The 22,907-nt window shown below is 58.1% G+C and overlaps 3 protein-coding genes across 3 annotated transcripts; 1 reads left to right on the forward strand and 2 right to left on the reverse strand.

Annotated features, from left to right (window-relative positions):
- Positions 1-738: 738 nt before the first annotated feature.
- Positions 739-6,477, reverse strand: CGREF1 (cell growth regulator with EF-hand domain 1). Its single transcript, XM_033145541.1, has 5 exons — positions 6,042-6,477; positions 5,863-5,919; positions 5,252-5,322; positions 2,543-2,667; positions 739-1,247 (listed from the first exon to the last, which is right to left on the reverse strand). The coding sequence occupies exons 1-5, from the start codon at positions 6,116-6,118 to the stop codon at positions 897-899; spliced, it is 681 nt and encodes a 226-aa protein (XP_033001432.1). The 5' UTR covers positions 6,119-6,477; the 3' UTR covers positions 739-896.
- A 2,351-nt stretch (positions 6,478-8,828) lies between these two features.
- ABHD1 (abhydrolase domain containing 1) lies at positions 8,829-14,670 on the forward strand. The gene is made up of 9 exons (XM_033145277.1): positions 8,829-9,037; positions 10,306-10,466; positions 10,586-10,765; positions 11,200-11,245; positions 11,417-11,529; positions 13,431-13,604; positions 13,767-13,815; positions 13,932-14,097; positions 14,192-14,670. The coding sequence occupies exons 1-9, from the start codon at positions 8,834-8,836 to the stop codon at positions 14,443-14,445; spliced, it is 1,347 nt and encodes a 448-aa protein (XP_033001168.1). The 5' UTR covers positions 8,829-8,833; the 3' UTR covers positions 14,446-14,670.
- Positions 14,671-15,897: 1,227 nt separating this feature from the next.
- PREB (prolactin regulatory element binding) lies at positions 15,898-21,748 on the reverse strand. The gene is made up of 9 exons (XM_033145278.1): positions 21,596-21,748; positions 21,188-21,401; positions 20,469-20,689; positions 20,275-20,355; positions 18,825-18,949; positions 18,571-18,744; positions 17,276-17,348; positions 16,454-16,604; positions 15,898-16,342 (listed from the first exon to the last, which is right to left on the reverse strand). The coding sequence occupies exons 1-9, from the start codon at positions 21,728-21,730 to the stop codon at positions 16,248-16,250; spliced, it is 1,269 nt and encodes a 422-aa protein (XP_033001169.1). The 5' UTR covers positions 21,731-21,748; the 3' UTR covers positions 15,898-16,247.
- Positions 21,749-22,907: the final 1,159 nt, after the last annotated feature.

Below are 22,907 nucleotides of genomic sequence, written 5' to 3' on the forward strand. Positions count from 1 at the left end.
AGGGGGCACTAGGTAGCTAATGCCAGAGGAGACAGAATCCCTATTCAAAATGACTTTAACGGATTGGAGAACTGGGCCCAAAGTTATAAAATGAATTGCAACAAGAACAAAAGTCGGGTTCTGCTCTTAGGCAGGAAGAACCAGAGGCACAAATATAAGATGGGGGACACCTGGCTTACGAGTAGAACATGAGAAAAGTACGTGTGGCATGAGGCAACAGTGTGATGCAGCAGCAAAAAAAGCTAATGCCATTCTAGGCTACATCAACAGAAGTCTAGTGTCCAGATCAAGGGAAGTCATAGTCCCCCTCTATTCTGCCTTGGTCAGGCCACACCTGGAGTCTTGTGTCCAGTTCTGGGCACCACAATTCAAGGAGGAGGTGGACAAGCTGGAAGGTGTGCAGAGGAGGGCAACCAAGATGATCAAGGGTCTGGGAAACCAAGCCTTATGAGGAACGGTTGATGAAACTGGGTTCTGTTTAACCTGGAAAAGAGGAGACTGAGAGGAGATAGGAGAGCCAAATGGGAGAGAGAACAAGCTTGCTTTCTCCTGCTCTGGAGGGTAGGACTTGAACCCATGGATTCAAATGGCAATAAATGTATTTCTGACAAAAACAATAGGAAGAACTTTATGTCAATAAAAGCTGCTCAACAGCGGAACAGATTCCCTCCGAAGGCGATGGACTCTCCTTCCTTGGAGATCTGAAAGCAGAAGTTGGATGGCCACCTGCCAAGGAGTCTTTAGTTGTGATTCCTGCGTTGCTGGAGGTTGACCCTCGGTGCCCCTTCCAACTATGGTTTTATGGGATGGGTGGACAGAGTCAGCTTTGCCATCCTGCGCAGCCTCTGCTTTTCAGTCCTCCTCCGCTGGTTCCCCTTCCTTGGGGGGGGGGTGTTTCAGTCTCCTGGCATGAGCGGCTCCCCAGGCTCCTGTAGCTGAGTTGCATCAGCCGCTGCTCCTTGCCCCGGTGCCCCCTCCTGATTGTGTGCCGGGGGGCTCAGCGAGGGGGCCTCCACCACGCCCTGGTCTGACGCGGTGCCTTGTTGGCCAAGGGGATCCGGGTGGCCGACGCCTTGTCCGTCAGGTTCAGGGGAGTCCCGCAGCACGCTGCCCTCTTCTCCATTGGGGGCAGCAAGGAGGGTGGGGGTCTGGCTGTGCCAGGGCCCCTGAAGCAGCTCTGAGGGCTCCAGCAGCCCATCGTGGTTCAGGTCCTGAGTCGCCAGGATGTTGTCCACCATCAGCACCACCTGTAGGGGTCGGGGGGGGGGGCATTTCCATTTATTTCATAACATTTATACACCCCTTGATTGAAAATAATAAAATCCCACCTCAAGGAGAATAAAGCCATAAAATTATGAGTAAGAACAGAAGCCCACGAAGAGGACTTGAGGGTCCCTGCAAGGCCTCTGCCCTGCGCCCCCCCCCCCCGGAAAAGGTCTCGCACAGGCAAGAGGTCCCTGGTTCTGCAGGGGGCATGTGCCCATCCCGGCTGGCATGCAGCGATGAGTCACCTTGAATTTGCACTTCTCTCTTAAAGAGTTGAAGAAGTTTCAGGAAAGGGCCACCCAAAAGATCGAGGCAACGCAGCCGCTCCCTTGTGAGGAAAGGTTGCAGCGTTTGGGACTTTGTAATTTAGAGAGAAGGCAAGGAAGAGGCGACAGGACAGAAGTTTATAAAATTACGCCTGGAGAAAGCGGGTGGAGAAAAGTTTTCCTCCCCTCTCTCATCACACTGGAGCTCATGAACGTCCATTGAAGCTGAATGTTGGAAGAGTCAGGACAGATTAAAAACGGGACGTTTTCATGCAGCGTATAATTCAACTTTGGAACTCGCTGCCACAAGGAGCAGTGATAGCCACCAACTGGGATGGCTTCAGAAGAGGATGAGACAAATTCATGGAAGGGGCTAGGAGGAGAGGGCAGCTGGATCAGGCCAAGGGCCCATCTAGTCTAGCATCCTGTCCTCCCAGAGGTGGACTAGATGCCCCAAGGGGAAACTTGCAAGCAAGATTTGAGCACAAGAGGAACTCTTCCCCTCTGGGGTCTCCAGCAACGGTCCTTCAGAAGCACAGCTTTCTGCTTGTCCAGTGTACGCAGAAATGGAGGGCTGGAGAGCCTCCTTCCTTGGAAATCTCGAAGCAGAGGTTGGATGGCCATCTGCCAGGGATGCTTTAGCGGAGATTCCTGCACAGCAGGGGGTTGGACTGGGTGACCCTCGGGGGTCCCTTCCAACTCTACAATTCTATGATTCTAAGCCAGGCATAGGCAAACTCGGCCCTCCAGATATTTTTGAGACTACAATCCCCATCATCCCTGACCACTGGTCCTGTTAGCTAGGGATGATGGGAGTTGTAGTCCCAAAACATCTGGAGGGCTGAGTTTGCCTGTGCCTGTTCTAAGCAGATGAGCTTTGAAATCACAGACAGGTGGATACAGCCACAGCAGGAAAGGCACTCAGATTCACACCCCCTGCAGCCTGGGCAGAGATGCCCCCCTCTCTCTGCCTGGCACACCAAAGGCCAAGGAGTGAAAGTGGCACCTACCGAGTCCAGCACAGAGCGCCCCCTGTCTCTCTGGGAGGGCATCTCGCTCAGCAGCCTCATGAACTCCAGCCCGTCCAGCCGTCCACTCTTGTCGTAGTCATGGAGGGCGAAGAGGAGCAACAGAGCTGCAAACACCAGAGGGGGGTTGTGGGGTGAGATATTGGGGTGGGGGGAGGCAAAGGGCACAGGAGCCCAAATCCTGCCCAGAGCAAGAGCCAGTGGGGTGACTCCAGCTGTGGAGCTGAGGTTTTCCTGCGGCCAGGGACACCCACCCACCCTCTCGGCTCTCCGTCCTGACCCACAGAGCCCTCCCCACCACAACACGACCCCTATTTTCCAGGATGTCCCCGGCACTCAGACCAGAGTTGCTGGGCAGATATTGCAGCTGCTTCACTGGGAATCTCCTTTCTTGCATTTCTTTTTAATTTTTTATTTATTTGGTTTTTCAGATTAAAATTTCACAGTCACATATTCAGCATGCAACATAAAAAACAAAGATTCCAAGGAATCTCCTGGACTTCCCTCCTCCCCTTTGTGGGTCCTGTTGTTAATCATTTCCTCCTGCATCTTTTATAATAATCCACATATTTTACCTCTCCACTGTATCCAAAATTCACCATTAAACTACAAGTGATATTCCAATCCTCCAAATGGTCTTTAAGATAAATTATAAATTTCCCCCATTCCTTATTAAAATTGTGATCTTCCTGATTTCTGATTCTTTCGGTCATTTTAGCCATTTCAGCATAATCCACCAATTTGATCTGCCATTATTCTAGCATTTCAATCCATTCTTTTGGGTTCTCACCTCTGGAGCAGCGAAAAACAAGCTTGCTCCATCTTCCATGGTTCAGCCCTTGAGATATCTGAAGATGGCTCTCCTATCTGCACTGTGTCTCCTCTTTTCCAGGCTAAACATACCCAGCTCCCTCAACCGCTCCTCATCAGGCTTGGTTTCTAGGCCCTTGACCATCTTGGCTGCCCTCCTCTGTGTGTCCCTTCCTTCCCCTCCCTTGGGGAAAGGAGAGCAAAGCAGCCGCCGCCGCGCGCCCCCCCCCCCCCCCCCAGGCAGGCTGGGCTGTGTGGGCAGCCAGGGACTTATTTTAGGCTCTGCATAATCACAGGCTGTGCTTCAGTGGGAAGATGCTGGCCACTGGGGGGGGGACATCTGAGGGGGCCACGTCTCTGGAGCAAGGACGCCCCTTTCCCAGCAGGGGCATACCCAGGATCAAAACTAGGGGGGGCAAGCCATGGTCGTTCAGGTTCGAAAACAAAAACAGCTTCAAAAAACAAAAACAGCTTCAAAAAACAGAAAAACTCCCCCCCCCCAAACAGAAATCCCCAAATGGCTGAAAAACTCAGTTTCCCAGGATCCTCAGTCCTCGCAAAGGAACTACTCACCATGCAAGGGGACTCAGTTTGCCAAGCTCCCTTGCAACGATGAATCCCGGCAACTATGAATTCGCCCCCTGACACTGCCCAAGTCTCAGCCTGCATCCCCATTCGACCAAGCAGGGTGCAGGCTAGGATCCGGTCTCTGATAGGCACGCCAGCTCTTTGTCGGCATGAGGGAGGGGGAAACAGCCGGCGCAACACACACACACACACACACACACACACACACACACACACAGAGAGAGAGAGTGGCCAACTGCCTCAGCAAGAGCAGAAGAGCTCAACTGTTATTGAGATTTTGGGAGGGGGGGGAAAGACCAGTCTTGAGCTTTTTTTCCTTTTAGGCTGCCGATAACCATTTAAAAAGATTGCTTCGGGGGGGGGGCAGCTGCCCCCCCCCCCAGGTATGCCCATGTTTCCCAGCATCCTTGTTATGGCTTAAAAAGGGTGGCTTTTAAAGTGACGCCTTGTTACCTAAAGGTCTTTTTCTGTTTATTGAGTGGTTTAACATCAAAAGGGGCATGGAGGTTGCTGGTTTGGCTCAAGATGTCCGTCCGTCCCCCCGCAAACTGATCAGGGCGCCCCCTTCTCTCTTGAAGACCCAAAGCACCTCTTTCCCATTGACCCTGTTTGACTGCCCTCTCCTGGGATACACAGGTAGGCTCTCCGCTCTCCGCTCCCCCTCCCTTTGCTCTGTCTACACCCTGCTCCAGAGGGCGGCACCCGAATTCGAATTGCAGGAAAGGAGATTCCTCCGACTAAACCTTAGGAAGAACTTTCTGGCTGCAAGAGCTCTTGGACGGTGGAAGAGGGTGGAGGAGTCTCCTCCGTTAGAAGTTTTCAAGCAAGAGGTTGGATTGTCATCTTGGGGGGAGGGGTTGAGCTGGGACTCCTCCATTGCAAGGGCTGCACTAGATGACCCCTGGGGCTCCCTTCCAACTTCTTCTTTTTTCCTCTTGTCAAAATCAGCTGCTGCTCCAGCTGTTGCCCCCACCCTGCTTTTTGCTACACATACCTGTGTGTGTTCTGAGGTTTGCTCGGCTCCCCCAGCAGAATTTGTTCATTTTTACCCATTTCTTCCTCAAACCCAAATAAAGTGAGCAGGACAGCCTCGCCTGCCCCAGGGGATTCCCTGAGGGCTGAGGCCCCTCTTGGAAGAACGCCCCCCCCCCATCCCAGCCTCCAGGGTGCTCAGGGCCAGCCTTCCACCCTTGCCCCCAGCTCACGCTCCCCACCCTGCCAGGCCCTGGCTTTCAGGCCTAGAGGTGGGTGCCATCTAAGGCCATCATGGCCCTGGTACCCCCTGGAACTTACCCTGCCTCCTGCTTATGGCGCTGGGCTTCCCATCCTCTTGCCCAACGCTCTTCAGGTAGTCCTGTATCAACCTAAGCCAGGCCAAGGCACAGGTCAGCAAACCAGGGGGCAGGCAGAGGGTTGTGGGGCTTGGCAAGGGCAGGGCAGGGGGCAGCAGGGAGACTCTGGGCCTGGGCAACGGGTGCAAAGGTCAGGAAGGAGCCAAGAGCTGCCCATTCTAGGGACCGGCAGACTGGGGCATTTGCAGACAAAGAATTTTGGGCAGCTCCTGTTTGCTCAGGATCAAAATGCCTGGTGGGGAAACTGTGCCTTGAAGGGGTGGGGAGGGACACCTGCAGTTCCTCATTGGGAAGGGGAGGGTGGATATTCTGCACATGCTCAGAGGTCCTCTTACTATATGCCAGGGATGAACTACCTGTTAGAAGACCCTTGGGGTCCCTTCCAATTCTATATTTCTATGGTTCTATGGAGGGTGTTCCTGGGCTTCAAGCCTGGGGGGGCGGACCCTTTGAGGGTAACAATGGAGTGGGAATATGACTGGGTCAGTCTCCCCCCAGGGGGGTGGCAAAGGGATGGGGGCAAGGTGTGCAATGGGCAAGGAAGGAACTCACCTCGCAGACTCCTGCCCTGGGTCGAGGGGGTTCGGGATGGGTGGGAGGGGATCAGACCTAAAGTGCACAAAGAGAAGGTGCAGTTGGAGGGGGCACCAAGGACCCTCCCCCCAGCCCCGCCCCCCAGCTTCAAACGCCAGCGTGCCTCCTTCCTCACCCCCAGTTTCCCCACCTGGTACCTGTTAGTGCCATCCTTTGGGGCCGCCCAGCTGGCTGACACGGCGAGGAGCAGCGCGGCTAGAAGCATTTCCTTCATCCTGTCACCGTTCAGGAGTTGGCACAGGAACCCACCGTCCGCTCATGCCCTGCCAACGCAGCGGGGTGCCCGCTTCCTCTGTTCGGTGGGCACCGGGGCTTTGCCAACGAGCTGCCGAAGGTGGCAAGGGCCACGGGGACGCGTCCCCACGGGCAGGGAAGCCGGGGGACAACCCAAAACACGGATTCGGACAGCGGACAGTCAGACCCGTTCACACGCAGGCACGCGCCTTCCCCGGGGACGCCCCAAGAAGATGTGAGGGTGCGCGCGCGGCGGCGGCGGCGGCAGAATGGACTGTACCACTGCAGCGGGGGAGAGGGGGGCGGAGATCACCTTGCCTGCCTGACTAATATTCTGCACGTCGGAAAGGAGAACCTGGGGCCGGGGGGAGGGGGAACTGGAGCTTCCCGAGAGATGCCACCGCCCGCCCGGCGCCTTCTTCCTTCTCGCCCTGACCGGCTGCTGCACAGCCCCGGCACGAGCCACGCGCAGCACGAGGAATCTTCCGCTCCACGCGAGATCGCGAGGCTGCGGGGTTGGGCTGACAGGCAGACCGAGGGACCCACGAGCGACTGACGACGCTGATCCCCGGCTGTTGGCGGCCGGTCACAGGCCTGGGGCCACGTGGCGGGGGAGGCGGGACTGAGCTACCAGGCGCACCCCTCGCGCCCTCCCTCGGGAGCTACCTGCCAGGCGCTCCGACCATTGGGCATCGCAGCCGGTCTGGGCGGCAGCCGGCTCCGACGTGGCGCTCTCCGAGGGAGGGGGACTTTCCTGCGACTGGCGGGTGTGTGTGTGTGCGCAACGGCACCAGACATGCAGGCGTACAGAGATATCTAGTTGTTTTCCAAGATGGAAAGACTCCGTACAGTGGATTTTATGAGAATTTAGGATCGTAGAACTGTAGAATTGGACCCCAGGGGTCATCTAGTCCAACCCCCTGCCATGCAGGACGAATTCCTGCCAGGATGCCCCCCCCAACCTCTGCTTTAAAAACTTATTAGGGGGGGGGGGACTCCCAAGGGAGTCGGTTCTACTGCCGAACTGTTCGTAAGGAACATTTCATCTGGAAAGTAGCTGGTGCAACAAAGGGGGGGGGGGCGACAGGGGCCCCGCTTTCTGGTGCCACTGACTGAGCTCTTGATCCAGGCCAGGCGGCAGCTGCTGTATAGAAAAATCATTGCCAAAGAAGCACAGAATTGCACAGCTGGAAGGGACCCTGAGCACCATCTATGCAGCTGTCTCATGTGGGGATCGAACCTGCAACCTTGGCGTTGTCAGCACTGCGCTCTAACCAGCTGAGCTATCCAAGACCCTTCTTTGCAGACCCCCCCCCCCCAATCTTCCCTCTTGAGCCCACCAGCGCTGGCAGATCCGTGGATCCAGAAAAGAGGCGCCTGATAGGTTGGGAGGGAAGTCTTTTATTAGATCATCTGGTAGGATGGGGAAATGTACGTACAATATATACTGAAAAGTGCATGAATAATAATTAGAAAAGAAATAGAAAGCAGCAGCCGGCCCGGCCTCGTCCCGTGGTCCCGCTGGTCCTGCGACAGTGGCAGGTGAGGGGGCGCAAGACCTCGGCTATGCAGCAGCTCAGGTTCAGCAAAGTTCCACTATGCGCCTTAGTTCTTTGCCCCGGGGCAGAGCAGATGCCCTTTGGGCCTGATCCAGCAGGCGCGTCTTCGGTGCTTCAGCCTCCACCTATTTCAACCGGCCGTGCCAGTCCAGGAGGGGAAGCTGGGGGCAGTGGCGTAGCGTGGGGGCCCCGGGGGAGGGAGAAGAAGAAGAAGGAGGAGGAGGAGGAGGAGGAGGAGGAGGAGGAGGAGGAGGAGTTTGGATTTGATATCCCGCTTTTCACTACCCGAAGGAGTCTCAAAGCGGCTCACATTCTCCTTTCCCTTCCACCCCCACAACAAACACTCTGTGAGGTGAGTGGGGCTGAGAGACTTCAGAGAAGTGTGACTAGCCCAAGGTCACCCAGCAGCTGCATGTGGAGGAGCGGGGACGCGAACCCGGTTCACCAGATTACGAGTCTACCGCTTTTACACCACACTGGCTTCGCAACCCCCCTCCTGGCAGTTGCCAGCGGGCAGAGCCCTGAGCCAGTACCAGCCCACTGGATGGGATCAGGATTCCAAGTCAAAGAATCGCAGAGTTGGAAGGGACCACAAGGGTCATCTAGCCCAACCCCCTGCAATGCAGGAATCTTGTGCCGGACGCGGGGCTCGAACCCACGACTCTGAGATTGAGAGTCTCACGCTGTACCGACTGAGCTAGCCACAAAGTCCTGCCTCGCAGGTTGTTGTGTGACGTGAAATGGATCGAAATCGCTGGTTGTGCAGGCAGAGCCCCGCTCGATCCTCCCCTCTCTGCCCATCCCGAGAAGAGAGAGGGCGGCTGCCTCGGGGGTAAGAACGAGGAAGGTGCTTCGTCCATGCTCAGAGGCACTCCTCTTTCCTTCCCTCTCTCCACTGCTCAGCCTGGGAGGGAGGGAAAGAAGAGTGCCTCTGAGCATGGACAGAGCTCTCAGAGGGAGACCCTTGCGCCGCTTTTCTTCTGGAAGACTCCAGTCCGGTCAGCTTTTCCTTAAGAAACTAGCCTTAAAAGCCTCCCTCTTCTTTGGGCTCTTTCAGGCTGGACGGCACGGAATGGAGCGCCCGTCCCAAAAATGGCCGCAGGTGGGCGGGGCGCGGCCTCTTGCCCGTCTCAAAGATGGCCGCCCCCGGTGAGGCCGTGCGGTGTGTGCGCCTGCGCGTGCGCTTTTCCCGTCCCGGGCCACTTTCGTGGGCGCCTTGTTTGCCGCAGCAGCACCTGACCGGCCCGACGCCGCGGACGACGGAAGAGATGCTGGGACTCTCGCTGCTGCTGGGCTTCAGCACCGGCTGGCTGGCCTACTACTGGGCGCGCGTCCCTAAGGTGAGCATGGGGCGGGCGCTGGCGCTGCTTCGGGCAGCCTCGACGGGGCGGGCGGAGGCTGAGCCTCTTGGCAAGGGGGAGGGGGAACCCCGGGCATCCTTGGCACCCCTCTTTCGGGCGAGGGAGTAGGCTGGGGGGGGGGACCCTTCTCCGTCCCACCCCCACGAGCCCAGCTCCCCCGACGACCGCCCGGCGTAACCCTTGGCCAGGTTCCGAGATGGAGGCAAGAGACACCGGGGAGGGCCACGGGGGGCGGGGAGGATCTCTGATCCAGAGGCTGCACGTGCCTCGCTCCTTCCCTTGGGGGTCTCGGGGCCAAGCCTGGCATTTGCCACAGGCGGTGGGGTGGGCTACCTGCCTGCCCGCCCGCCTCCGGCTGGCGCGTGAGACTGTCACACGTGAGGCATACCCCCGATTTGGAAAACAGGTTCGGAAGTATTCATTAAGTATCTGCCACAACAATAATAAGGGACAGAAACTGGATTCCTCCCAGCCCAGTGGCCACGCCTGGTTTTGGCTCTCCCTGGCAGAGAAGCACCTTCTGAGGTTCTGGGCAGCCCAGTTTCAGGAGGGTATTGACAAGCTGGAAGGTGGGCGGAAGACGACGAAGGGTTTGGAAAACAGCCTTATGAGGAACGGTAGAGGAAGTTGGGGCGTTTAGGCTGGAAAAGAGAGACTGAGAGGCAATACGATCAAAGAAAGATTAAGGGAAGTACAACTGACTCGATTATTGGTGTTGCACACATGGTACCCCTGAAATTGGATAGCCCCAAATCCGCCACTGATATGATTCTATGATGGCCATCTTGTTTCCTCCTGCTCTGGAGGGTGGGCCCCAAACTAATGGATTCCAACGACAAGGAAGGAGATCCCATTCCCAGCTAAACTTTAGGAAGGACTCTTGGGCAGTAAGAGGTGTTTGACTGTGGAATCGGCAGCTCAGCTGCAAAGGTGTTTTTGCAGGAAAGGGCGAGCAAATCTCCCTGTGAAACGAGGAGAGGACCCTGCCCAGGGGCACGATAAATGCCAGTCGGAGGCCCTTGGGCAGCCCACTTTGGCAAGAGGCAGGAAAGTAACCTGTGTTGGCAGCAGCAGCAGCAGCAGCTTAGAATCGTAGAGGAGTTAGAAGGGACCCCTAAGAGTCATCTAGTCCAAACCCCGCAATGCAGGAATATTGAACTCCAAGGAAGGAGAGCTCTGGGGTAGCCCTGTGGCCTCCTGAGCTTGAGCTCCCTGTGACCTTCCTCTCTCCACCCCCCTCCCCGCAGCCCCCACTGCTGGTGGCTTGCCAGCCCTTCCGCTCCTTCCTGGAGAAATATTGCCCCATTGTGAATGAGACCTTTTACCCTACACCGTGGTGCTTCGAAGGACGGCTCCAGACCATCGTCCGCGTCTTCCTCAAGTCCAGCCCGCCCGTCTCCTACCACAGGTCGGCCGGATGGGGGCGGGGGGGGGGCGGTACCAGTCTGCTTGGGGAGGTGGTGGGCATGGGGCTGTGATGCCACGGAGCCCATCTCACCCGCCTGCTCCTCGTCCTTTCCCATCCAGTGAAGTGCTGAGGACCGCAGACGGAGGTCAACTGCTGCTGGATTGGGCCGATGGCGAGAGCGGGCAGCACCCTGACCCAGAGAGCTGCCCCATTGTCCTGTTCCTGCCAGGACTGACGGGCAACAGCCAGGAGACCTACATTCTGCACATGGTCCGAAGCGTCCAGCAACAGGGCTACAGGTGGGAAAGGGTGCTCTGGGTGGTCCTGGCATTGGGAGGTAGGGGAGGCTGAGAGATGAGTTTCATGGCCTAGGGGAGATTTGAACCCTGCTCCCCTAGGTCCTAGTCCAATACTCTAACCATTACGCACCACTGCCTTTTCCCATTCTTGTTTTCCACCCTAAGGTAAACTGGTTCTGTCTATGGAGGTTCCATTTAGCAATCATAAAAAACTGAGAGGAGCCCGGCTGCTGGATCTGGTCACAGGGGGCCCATTGTGTCCAGGATCCAGTTCCCACAGCGGCCAACCAGGTGCCCCCCCCCGCCCAGGACCCCCAGAAGCACCAGGGCAGGAGGGTCTTCGCCCTCTCCCCCCAGCTGCTATTTCCCATCGTGACTTGCAGCCACAACTCCCCTTCTCCTCAGTGCTCACTCTCTTCCTGTCTCCCTCGAAGGGCTGTTGTGTTCAACAACCGAGGCTGCAAAGGAGAGGAGCTGCTGGTGAGTGTGGCCATAGCCGGGGGCGGTGCACCCTTGGGTGCTGGAGGAGGGGAGGAGAGGGTGCTGTGGGACTGCAAGGCGAAGGCAGGATGCCCCCCCCCCCGACTCCCTGTCTCTGCAGAAGAGGCAAGCCTCACCCACCATCTCCCCTCTCTCCTTCCCTCTCCGCAGACACACAGGGCTTTCTGCGCCAACGACACTGAAGACCTGGAGCTGGTGGTGGGGCACATCAAGAGCCGCTTCCCCCGGGCCCCCCTGATGGCGGTGGGCGTTTCGCTGGGCGGGTGAGACTCAGGCGGGGGGGGGGGGAATGCAAGTTGCGCTGCAGAGAAGTGGCTCCGTTGCCCCAGGATGGGGAGTCCCGTGGCCTCCCAGCTCGGCCCTCTCTCTAGTAGGAAGGAAAGAGCACCAGGAGTGCCTCCAGGATCAGGCCAGTGGCCCTTCTAGCCCAGGATTCTGTCCTCACACAAGGCACGAGGAGCTGGAGAATGACCTCTGCGTCGTTGTGCCGTGACTCTTTTTTTATGAGCAGAGCTGCCTCTCCGTGCAAAGGGCACAGAAATAGCTCCTGACGGTGCACAAGTCCTCTGCGAGGACATTGGAGCGGATTCTCCTGCCGTTTCTGTTGAACTTGGCACAGCCTGTGGGTCTCCTTCCTAGCAGCTCCTCCTGCCCCTTCCCTTTCCCTTAAGCTGGTTAGGAGCGAGGGTGTCCTTGGGTGAACCCTTTGGAAGGAAGGAGGCGACCCTCGCTCTCCATGTGCCACGAGAGGGACCCACAGGCCTGGACCTCCTGTGCCCCTGAATCAAGCCATGCTGGGAGGGGACAGGAACTGAAATGCTGGAGAGGCGTTTGCGCACCCACAACTGGCACTCTGCTGCTGCGGTTGATCATCTGGGTGAAAGGGAAGGCAGAGCCCAGCTTGCCTGGCCCTGGTGCGTACAGGGAGCTGGTGAGTCAGCCTTCCTGCTCCTGAGGAAAGAGCCTCGCATGACTCAGGAGTTGCTCCCAGCCGCAAGTCTCTGCTTAGTGCTAGAGAAAGGTTTCCCTTACTAGCAGAGCACGTTTGCCAGCTGGGACGCAGGGAAGCCCCTGGGCAGCCTTCCAAAGGTCCAGCTGATAACCTTTACCAAAAAGAGCAACGGGCTCAGTCCAGCTCTGGGCTGCCAAGGGGCTGTACCCCCCCTCCACCACCAGACCCGGTCTGCTTGAGAAAGGGACCCCCAGAGGAATGGTCTGGTGTGACTCCGGAAGTGGCCTGTGGCAGCCATTGGTGTTTGTTTCCTACAAGCCACGGTGTGGCAGTTCTGATGGCTCCAGATGTTCCAGGTCTGCCGTTTGCCCCTCTGGACTGGCAGGCCTGCTCCTCCAGAACTTGCCCACGTTCTTCTGCCAGTGCGGAGAATTTGAAACCAAGACCCATAAGTGCAAAACAGAAGTGGCTCAAGGGTGACGCTCCGGAATGGGGGTGGGTGGGCTTTTACTGGAGCAGCTCCGTTGGGAGGGGTGCGAGCCTTTGGCCTGCAGCTGTTTTGACCTGAAGAAATGTTCTGAGCAGCCTGGAAGCTGGCCCGAGTCTTGGCCCAAAAGAGGCGGCTGCAGGTGCTGCTTGCAGTTCACTGCACAGAAGCACAAGAACAGCCTGCAGGATCAAGCCGGCGGCCCCTCTAGTCCAGCATCCCGCTGGATTTGAGCGCAAGAGTCCTCTCCCCTCCGGTGACTGGAATTCCTGCATTGCAGGAGGTTGAACTAGATGATGCTTGGGTCCCTTCCAGCTCCATGATTCTATGAATCTAGAAACATTGCTGCCTCTCAATGTTGAGGCAGAGCATAGCCATTGTGGTTAGTAGCCATCGATAGCCCTCTCCTCCTCCTTCGTGCATTTGTCTCATCCTCTTTTAAAGCCACCCCAGTTGGTGGCCAGCACTGCCTCCTGTGGCAGGGAGTTCCACAGTTTAACTATGTGCTGCATAAAGGACTTTTTTTTCATTTTATAAACTTCTATTAGGCTGCCTTTTCTCCAAACTGAGAGGGCTTCCTGGAGAGCTGCTGGTCAGTCACAGTGGCAGCCTGCAATAGAGAGGGTCTGGGGGGGGAGGGCAGGGCAGGGCTTGATGGTGCCCAGAACGTACCAGGGGAATGCCACCCCTCCATCCGTTTGAAGCATCCCTCTTCCTGCTCCCAGGATCCTGGTGCTGAACTACCTGGGGCGCAAAGGCCCCGAAGCCGGACTGGTGGCCGCCATGACGTGCTCCGTCAGCTGGGACTCCTTCGAGACCACCCACTCCCTGGAGAGACCCCTCAACCAGGTGCTCTTCAATCAACACCTGACATCCAACCTCCGCAAGCTCATCCAGCGGTGCGTTGCTGTTGTGGGGAGGGACCAGAGGCAGGTCTGGGAGGGAGGGAGGGAGGGGCCCCAAGACCCCCACCCTGCCCTTCGGCTTTTCCTTCCCAGAACCCCCCTCCCCCCAGCTGGCCCCTTTTCCATTCCCTGCTCACACCTCCACCCTATTTTCAGGCACAGGAAGGTCATTGCTGAGCGAATTGATGTGGACCACGTGCTGAAGGTACTGCCCCCTCCCTGGTAGAGTTGGAAGGGACCCCCAAGGGTCATCCAGTCCAACCCCCTGCGACGCGGCAATTGCACCTAACGCTTTGGTGCTTGCGCTCCCTCTCTTCCCAGGCGCGCAGCATCCGGGAGTTTGACGAGCGCTACACGGCCGTGGTCTTTGGCTACAACTCCTGCGAGGAATACTATCAGGCCGCCAGCCCCTGCCAGAAGGTGCACAGCTTCCGTGTCCCGGTGCTGTGCCTCAACGCCTCCGACGACCCTTTCTCCCCGCTTCACGGTGAGTCCCCCAGGCAGGGTGGGAGGTGGGCACCCCTCTCCCCCCCCCGGGGCTCCTGCTCTTGACTGACCCCCGGCCGCCGCCTTCCTTGCAGCCATCCCTGTGAAGGAAGCCCAGAGCGTCTCCACCCTGGCGCTGCTGGTGACGGCACGAGGGGGGCACATTGGCTTCCTGGAGGGGCTCCTGCCGCGCCACCAGAGCTACATGGACCGCGTCTTCACCCAGTTTGCGCATGCCGTCTTTGAGCACCAGGAAGAGCTGGCGGCAGCCGTGGTAGCAGAGCAGGAGCAGCAGCCGCAGCAGCAGTGCCATGAACAGGGGCTAGGAGCCCAGGTGGCAACCTCCTAAGCAGAAGCCAGGGAGGAGGAGGAGGGCCCCGCGGCCCCCAGCACAGGCCCTGTGAGCCCCACAGGTGGAGGGCCTGAGCTTGTGGCCCTCTTCCTTCCATGGGGGGAGGCCAGAGGCCAGGAGGGCCAGCAGCCCCTCCAAGGGCCTGGCCTCTGTCCTTCAGGAGGGGCTTCCAGCCAGCGGTGCTGCTGGCACCAGGACCAAGCAGAATCCAAGATGGCTTTTTGCAGTGTCTCCAGGGAGGGCTGGGGGGGGGGGAAGACTCTCCATCTGAAGCCCTGGAGAGCTGCTGCCAGTTAAAGAACTATAGAACAGCTGGCAAGACACTTGTCTAAAATGCTCGCAAGTCGCTTTGGGTTGCCCTAAGTGACTAACAAATTTAATCAATAATCAATAAACAAAATAAACCCCAAGAGAGCCACTCCCAGCCAACAGCGACCACAGAAGGCCAAACTGGTGAAAGGAGAGAAATGTCTGAGATCTTTGAATGAGCTGGGTCAATTTCCTGTAAAATAAACACACACGAATGTGCACATTCTACCCCCACCTACCCCACAAAAATCTCTCAAAGCCACTCAGAGCCAGGCTCCATCTTGGTTGGGGCAGCAGGTGGGGGCTTGTGTGGAGACCAACCCTCTGAAGACCATTCATTGTCCTTTCCACAACTGGCCTTGTCGCCCTCCACCCTCGGATTTCCTAGTTCACTTCCACAAGGGGTGATGGGCAGCCCGCTCAGAGCACACCTGGGCTGCCGCTGGACTGGGTAAGACTTGCTTGCACCTCAGTGAGGGCAGAGGTCATGCAAAGGCCCTTCGTAATACAAGTTCATTGCTGGGGAAATAAAGGGCTGGCATCATTTCGGACAAGGCAACTGGGAGCCGATGGCGTCAGCAGGCAGGCAGGATCCTCACCGCTGATCTGCAGAAATGTGAGCTCCCTGGGAAGCTGGAGGAGCCCAGCAGCAGAGAGATTCCTGACAGGCTTTGCACATGGTGGAGCAAAGGATCCCCTTAGCCGCAGGAAGAGAGGGGTTTAGAGTTACACGGAGGGAAAGCAGATCCTGGGGTTGAGCAAGAGGAAGGAGGTCAGTTTACAGCTTAGGGGGATTTGAGTGGTTGAGTTGGGTCATCTCCTAAGTTGTGGAAGGGAACCCAAGGGTCATCTAAGTCCAACCCGCTGCGAGGCAAGAATCTGAGTTCTGATCAGCATTTCCGCAGCTTGATGGCACATGCAGCCCCTAAAAAGCCCACAAAAGACACAAGCCTCCCCTGCTCCCCTCCGCACAAGGCCAGGTGGGGGCTGCCAGGCTATCAGACGGGGAAAGGAGTCCCACGTGGCAGTCCACCTCCACAGCCCCCTGGCCAGCCCCACTCCTGGCGCCCCTGCTGGGTGCTCCAGCCCTGCCCTGCCAGGAGGGGACAGACGAGGCAGGCAGGCAGGCAGGAGAGCTGCTGCTCCATCATGTTTAATGGCAACTTGCAAGACCCCCGTCGTGGGGCTGGGAGGGGCCTCGCTTGCCCAACGCAGCCAAGGCTGGAATGTTTCAACGTGGCAGTCCAAAACGGAGGAGTCGGGCCACCCCACCCCGTAGTCACCAGCACGGGGTGCGTGGGTGTGGGTGTGAGAGAGAAAGAGTTCATGCCCCACCGCAAGACTTCATTTGTGGGGGGTTCTGCCCCCCTGGCTCAGGGAACACCCGGCTCAGCCAAGCACACCTGTCCACAGGCTCTGAGGGGGCAGCCTTTGCCCTGGACCCCAGGGCCTTCTGCAGTCTGTGGGGTGAGGAAGGGCAGAGCTGAGGCCTAGAGGAAGCCGGGGAAGGCCAGCTGGAGCAGCAGGACCGAAGCCACGATGAGTCCGGCACACAAGAGCAGCAGCAGCCACACCGGGAAGCTCCCTGCAAGGAGAGAGGGGAGACGACTGAGCAAAGCAGGGGAGAAGAGGCCCCCCAAGCCCCACTGCTGGTAGGGCAGGGTCTCCACCGCTGCCTCCCCACCCCCTGACCTACGTCGGCAAGGGATGCGGTGCAGGCGGCAGCGGCTATCCACGGCCACACTGAGCAGCGCCGCCTCGTTGTCCTGGAGCAGGTCAGGGGTGTCTGGCAGGAAAGCCAACGCCGTCACCACAATGCCATGCGCCTCTCGCACGTAGTACAGCCTCTGGGGGAGAGAAGAGGAGCCGGCTGGGTCAGGCCAAGGGCCCGCCACGCCCCGCATCTTGTTCTCACTGTCGCCAACCATATTCCCCAGCATATTCCCCACGCAAGAGGATCTGAGTGCGAGAGCTACCCTCTCCCCTCCTGCAGTTTCCAGAAACAGATTCAGAAGCACTGAACCAGCTGGGAAGGCAGAGCACAGCAATTTCGGCTAATAATAATAATAAATTTCTGTGCCACCTATCTAGGTTGCCCCAGCCACAATTATAAAACCACAATAAAACCATTGACAGCCCCCTCCTCCTCCATGAATTTGTCTCATCCTCTTTTAAAGCCATCTAAGTTGGTGGCCCTCGCAGTCTCCAGTGGCAGGGAGTTCCCCAGTTTAACAATGCATCGCGTGAAGGTCTTCCAGAGAGGGAATTTGGGGGGGGGGGTGGAACAGCGATGGGGCTCTCAGGATCAGCACTTGTTCCCTGATGCCATTTAGGCCCCCACCCCTTGGAGGGAAGAAGCTGGCCAGGCCTGCAATGTGCCTGTCCTCCGGCTCAGCCCCACCCCTGCCCAGCCGGCTTAGGGGGGCTTTTCTTTTTTGAGACCAGCTCCGCAAGGTGGATCCCTCCCAGCTCGACTCCAGCCCCAGGACCTGCCCAGGAGGAGCGGGAAGTTGCCTACCTGCAAGGAGAAGGCCACGAGGATGGCCACGGAGCCCGTGACGGTGCCCAGCCCCAGGAATGTGCCCGTGTCACTGCAAGCACAGACAGACAGCTGTCAGCTTCAGAAACAAGGCATGCAGGTTTGTGGGGGACCCCACCCCAAAATATATGTTATATGAAACATATCACTTCCATTGCAGAGAAAATACAAATGAAGCATAAAACACTCTCCTTCCCCCATCACAAAACAGGAGAGCAGGAGCAATGGCACCACATCTTCGGAAATCTTATGTCAGGGGGAGGCAAGAGTCACTGCAAATGCAAAAACAGAAGCTGGACCTCGATGGGGAGAAGATCGTGCAGGACAAATTGTTCTGGCGTTTTCAGACAGGTGCTCTTTGTCTGTGTGATCCGGAGGCAGATAAAATAAACTCCCTTTAAGGTAAAGGGACCCCTGACCATTAGGTCCAGTTGCGGACGACTCTGGGGTTGTGGCGCTCATCTCGCGTTACTGGCCGAGGGAGCCGGCGTACAGCTTCCGGGTCATGTGGCCAGCATGACTAAGCCGCTTCTGGCGAAACCAGAGCAGCACACAGAAACGCCGTTTCCCTTCCCGCCAGAGCAGAACCTATTTATCTACTTGCACTTTGATGTGCTTTCAAACTGCTAGGTTGGCAGGAGCAGGGACCGAGCAACAGGAGCTCACCCCGTCACTCCCTTTAACCTACAGCAAGAGTGGGTTGTGGGTGATTGCAATGTCGCAAGGACACTGACACCAGGCCTGTTAGGCTAGATTGTGCAACGGCTTCTTGGGTTGCGCTTCTGTCTGCCTAACAGCAATCGCTCAGTATGTCAAAAGTTCTTTAGAATATATACAGAGAGCCCTTTCAAGGTCAGACGAATCTCACCCCCAGAGCACACGAAGAATTCTTCACCGGAGGCGTTTACGCAGAGGTCAGATGACCAGCCATCAAGGACCCTTTAGCTGCGGTTCCTGCCTTGCAGGGGGTTGGACTAGATGGCCCCTGGGGACCCTTCCAATCCTAGTTCTATGATTGTAGGATTCCTAAGAAAGGCAGCCTCCCTCCCTCCCTCCCTGAGCACTTCCAATGGGCCTCTCATGGAATTGCAGAGTTGGAAGGGACCCCGAGAGTCACCTGGCCCAACCCCCTGCAAGGCAGGAATCTCAACTAAGGCCCTCTTCCAACCCCCAACCTGGCCAATGGTCAGGGACAAGGGGAGTTGGAGCCCCTCAATGCCGGGAGGACCCCTGCAGGCTCCAGAAGGAGGAAAGCAAGAGAGGCCTTGTTCTACCTGACGGAGAGGCAGGAGATGACCTCATTGCCGCAGGGCCTGGTGAGCAGAGGGAGGAAGCTGTGCCCGTCCCACTTGGTGATGTAGCAGGGAGGCGGGCGCCGCTCCCGCTTGTAGGGGATCTGCACCGTGTACAGCCGCAGCGCCTGAGCTTGGTCCTCCACCGTCCCGAACCTGTGCCAGAAGGGGGAGGAGGCGTCAGGGGACGGGCAGTCCATGCAGGGGCCCCGCCTGCCCATCTGCCCAGGCGTTACCTGCAGGCCTGGTAGCGGTAGGCCTTTTCCGGGATGCCCGGGAGGTTCTCGTTCCAGTGTAGCCCCGTCACCATCTGGTCCCTCTGCCAGACGCAGCACTGGAAGTCCCGGCCCACCGTCACCACCTGCGGAGGAGCAAGAGGGAGGATGAGGGACCCCAGAAACACACACACCCCTCCCGCAACCCCCAGCCCTCGTCAAGAAGCCCACCGGGGTTTGCTCAGGGGAGGGAGGCCCTCCTGGGTCCGTGGCTTTCATTGCTGGAGGAAGAAGGAAGGAAGGCAGAGGGATGGCTGCTTCCTTCCTGCCTTGCCTCCCTTCTGCACCCAGCCTAAGGAGGCTTGAATGGTCTGGACTGGAACGGAGTGCTTCATTTCCACAAGCAGGGACTTTGGCCCGCATTCACAGCACGCTGCCCAGGGGGAGCATTTTCCAAGAAGCCAAATGGCCTCAAGGAAGGGCTGGAAAAGGCCTAGTGACCCGGGGGGGGGGGGGGAAACCACGTCGGCTCAGAACCATGTGCTCTTTTTGCTCCCTGGGCCTGGCTGTCCGGCGCAGCCCCACTGCCTGCCCCACTTTTAAAAGGGTGCCGTTTGCTTGAGCCCCTGGGCTGAGAGACAAGGAGAGACAAGGATGCAAAGCCCCCCCCCAACCAAAATAAAAATTGCACTTCATTTCCTTGACGTATGAAGAGCCTGGCTGCTAGATATGGGGTTGCATCCTGTTCTCATAGCGGCCGATCAGATGCCCCCATGGGAACCCAGCAAGCAGGATCTGAGCGCAAGATGTCTCCACCCTGCTGCAGTTTCCAGCAACTGGCATTATGAAGCAATGGTGGCTGCAACGGAGGGGGGTGGGGTGGGGGACAGCACAGCCAGGAGCCATAAACAGCCCTTTTCTCCATAAACTTGTCAAATCCTCTGCTCAACTTGCCTTTCTGGGGTCTCTGGAGCCCCCTCCCTTGCTCCAGGAAGTAATATGCTGGAGACTCCTCTACAGTCACAAGAGGAGCACCCCCCTAACCCAGGGGTCCCCAAACTAAGGCTCGTGGGCTGGATACGGCCTGAGGGACTCAGTTCTCCAGCCCATGGTGACCCCCACCATCCGCTGCCACCACCCGCTCTTACCGGCATGGCTGCCCACTTCCGGGTCGGCGGAGCACCAGAAATAGCATGTGCACACGTGTGTGGGCGCACGCTCCCCCGCTTCCGGCCCACCGCGCGATCAGCCCTGGAGGAACCGACCCCTGCTCTACCCCCATGGACACCCCAAGGGCACCTGCCTTGGCATCACCCATCTTCTCCTGCTCAACAAAGTCCTGGTCTCTGAAGCCAGACAGCGAAGGCGCCTCTTCCCTCTGCAAGCGAGTGACTATTCCAAGGACCACCAGGACTGGGGTCTCGGGTGCTCCCCTAACAGACCCCCAGGGACCAGACCGGCATCCCCTCACCTTGTTGTCTGGGCTGAGCGCTATGTCCTCAATCTCCCCGTTGTGGGCCTGGAACTCCAGGGATTTCTTCATGCTGGGAAACTGCAGACAAAATGAGATATGTGGCACCACTGTCCCCCTACCCCCCTGGCACCAGAGTACCCCCTCTTCCCCTCCCCACCGTCCCAACACCCATTCAGGCTCCCTCTCCTTACCTCCCAGACGCGCAAGAAGCCGTCCACGCCCCCCGTGGCCAGGAGAGTGTGGTCGTTGTTGAAGCAGACGGCCTTCTGCAGGGCGTCTGGGCTGGTGTCCGTCTGGACGCAGTGCAGCGTCTCCACGGCCACCTCGCTCGTCTCGCTGCGCATGCCGCCGTTGCTGCCTGATCCGCCGGGGGTGGGGGCCTTGCGCCTCCGGGGGCCCTTGTCGCCAGCACCTGGGGGCGCAACGGAAGAGATCGAAGGCTGTGGGCAACTCTGCCCACTCGCTGCCCACCATGCCCCTTCCCTCATGGAAGATGGAGCAAGATTGCAATGGAGGATGCTGCAAGCTGGCTTTTTTTTAAAATCAAAAAAACTTTATTGATTAAAACACAATCCATCCAATACATTCTCACAATATCATACAATATCATTTTTATCATACATTTACCATTTTTCCATCCTCACCCCCACCCACTGGCTTTCCGCTGCTCCGGAGGGAACCCAAACCAAGAAAGGAGATTCTGATGAAAGATCTTCCCAAGGGTAGGAATGGACTCTGCTTCCTTGGAGGTTTATGAACAGAGACCAAACGGCCTTCCCTCAGGGATTCTTCAGCTGTGATTCCTGAGTGGCAGGGGGGTGGACTACATGTCCCTTGGGGATCCCTTCCAACTCTACCATCCTCTGATTCCTCGCTAAGGGGTCTGCCCCTCTCTCCAGGGGGCCCCCACCTGCTTTGTCGGGAGCCCCTTCAGCGCCGGCCTCCGCTTTCTTCCCGGCGGGCTTCTGCAGGCGGAAGCTGAGGATGTGGCAGGAGGCGTCCTGCCCGGCCGCGATGAGGTCCCCGGCCAGCGCCATGGTCATGGTGGCCCTGGTCTCCGTGTCGTGGGCATGGAGCAGCGAGGCGCACAGCTCCCCTCCTCGCCAGTCCAGCTGCAGGAAATGCTGGGGGGGGGGGAGAAGGGGGCAGGTCAGCCATTGCGAAGAAGATTAACCCCTTCGCGCCTTCCTCCCCCCCCTCCGGGGGACCGGGCTCCCCCTCTCCCCCCGGGCCCTGGGGGGGGTGTCTTCCAGGCCTTGCTCCCCCTCGCCCCCCCCCCCGTGCCAAGGGGGCAGCCAAGGGTCTCCCGGCCCCTCACCAGGCCGTTCTTGATGCCCGTCTTGGCCGCGCCGCCGCCGCCCGCGATCAGCGCCAGGCCGGCCTCGCGGTGCACGCGCAGGGCGTAGAGCGGGAACGGCGCCCGGTACAGCTCCGGGGGCCGCCGGGGGGCCATGGCGGGGAGGCGGGAGAGCGGGCGGGTCAAAGGTCAGCTCATGCCCGCGCCTCCCCCTCCTCTGCTCGCCCCCTCCCCGCTCTTCTTCTGCCTCCTCTTCCTCCGCAGACCCTCTCGGTGGCGGCGGCGGCGGCGGCGGCGCTCAGGTCCGGAGTGGGCATGCGCGGACTCCCGGCCCACGTCAGCTGCAAGCCCGGCCGGCGTGAGAGGCGTCACGCGTCACGTGGCAGCCCCGTCCCTCCGTCGCGTCGCGCGCCATCTTTGGGAAGGGCGGAAGCCCGGGTATCTTAAAGAGACAGCGGACTCCGGGACTGAAGCGGAGATGTCTGCTGCTTAATTGGGGCTTTCGAGATGCTGCGCCTGCAGAGTGGCACGCGCGATCCTCCTTTATTTATTTGCAGTTTCAAAACTATTGCAGCTGCGCGTGGCGTGGGGCCGACCCGCCGGCTGCTGCTTCTCCTGGGTTCCAGCCAGGGCCGGATTTAAGTTTGATGCGGCCCTCAGCTCCTGAAGGTAATGGGGCCCTTTATATATCCAGCTGTCCTTTGTCCACAACATATTGTCCCTGTTTTTTTGTGTTGAATATATGCTATATGGTGATTTATGGACCTTCTAGGTATCTCAAGACACTTGCACATGTTGCCATGCAACCAGTCCATGCAGAATGTCGGCACCCTATATATAGAAAGGAGCAAACCAGGGATATTTTAGGGAGCCAACACAAAACACTCTGGCTGTGTGTAGGTTTTATTTTATTTCTTTTTTTATTTTATATTTTGGAAATGTACATCCAGTTTTCTTCCTTTAAATTTTTTTTGGGGGGGGGGGGCAAGAGAGTGTTTGTTTAGCCTATATGTAAATCCGGCACTGGTCCCAGCTCTGGCCCTCCTCTCTCACTCACCCCTCTCTTCCCTCCCTGCGGGGAGCACAGCTGCACCAACAGTTTTCGATCGAAAGCTCCTGGGGAGCAGAGACTTAAGAGGAGAAGTGGCCCATTTGGTCCGGCAAAGACCCTGAAGAGCCTAGGAATCAAGATAGACTGCCTCTGTACCTGGAGGTTTCAGAAGAACAGAAGACGACCCTGCTGGATCAGGCCCAAGTATCAGGCCATCTCTTCCAGCATCCTGTTCTCACAGTGGCCGACAACCAGATGCCTATTCTGGGAAACCAGCAAGCG

Source organism: Lacerta agilis, chromosome 3, assembly GCF_009819535.1.
Source record: "Lacerta agilis isolate rLacAgi1 chromosome 3, rLacAgi1.pri, whole genome shotgun sequence".
NCBI classification, from domain to species: Eukaryota; Metazoa; Chordata; class Lepidosauria; order Squamata; family Lacertidae; genus Lacerta; species Lacerta agilis.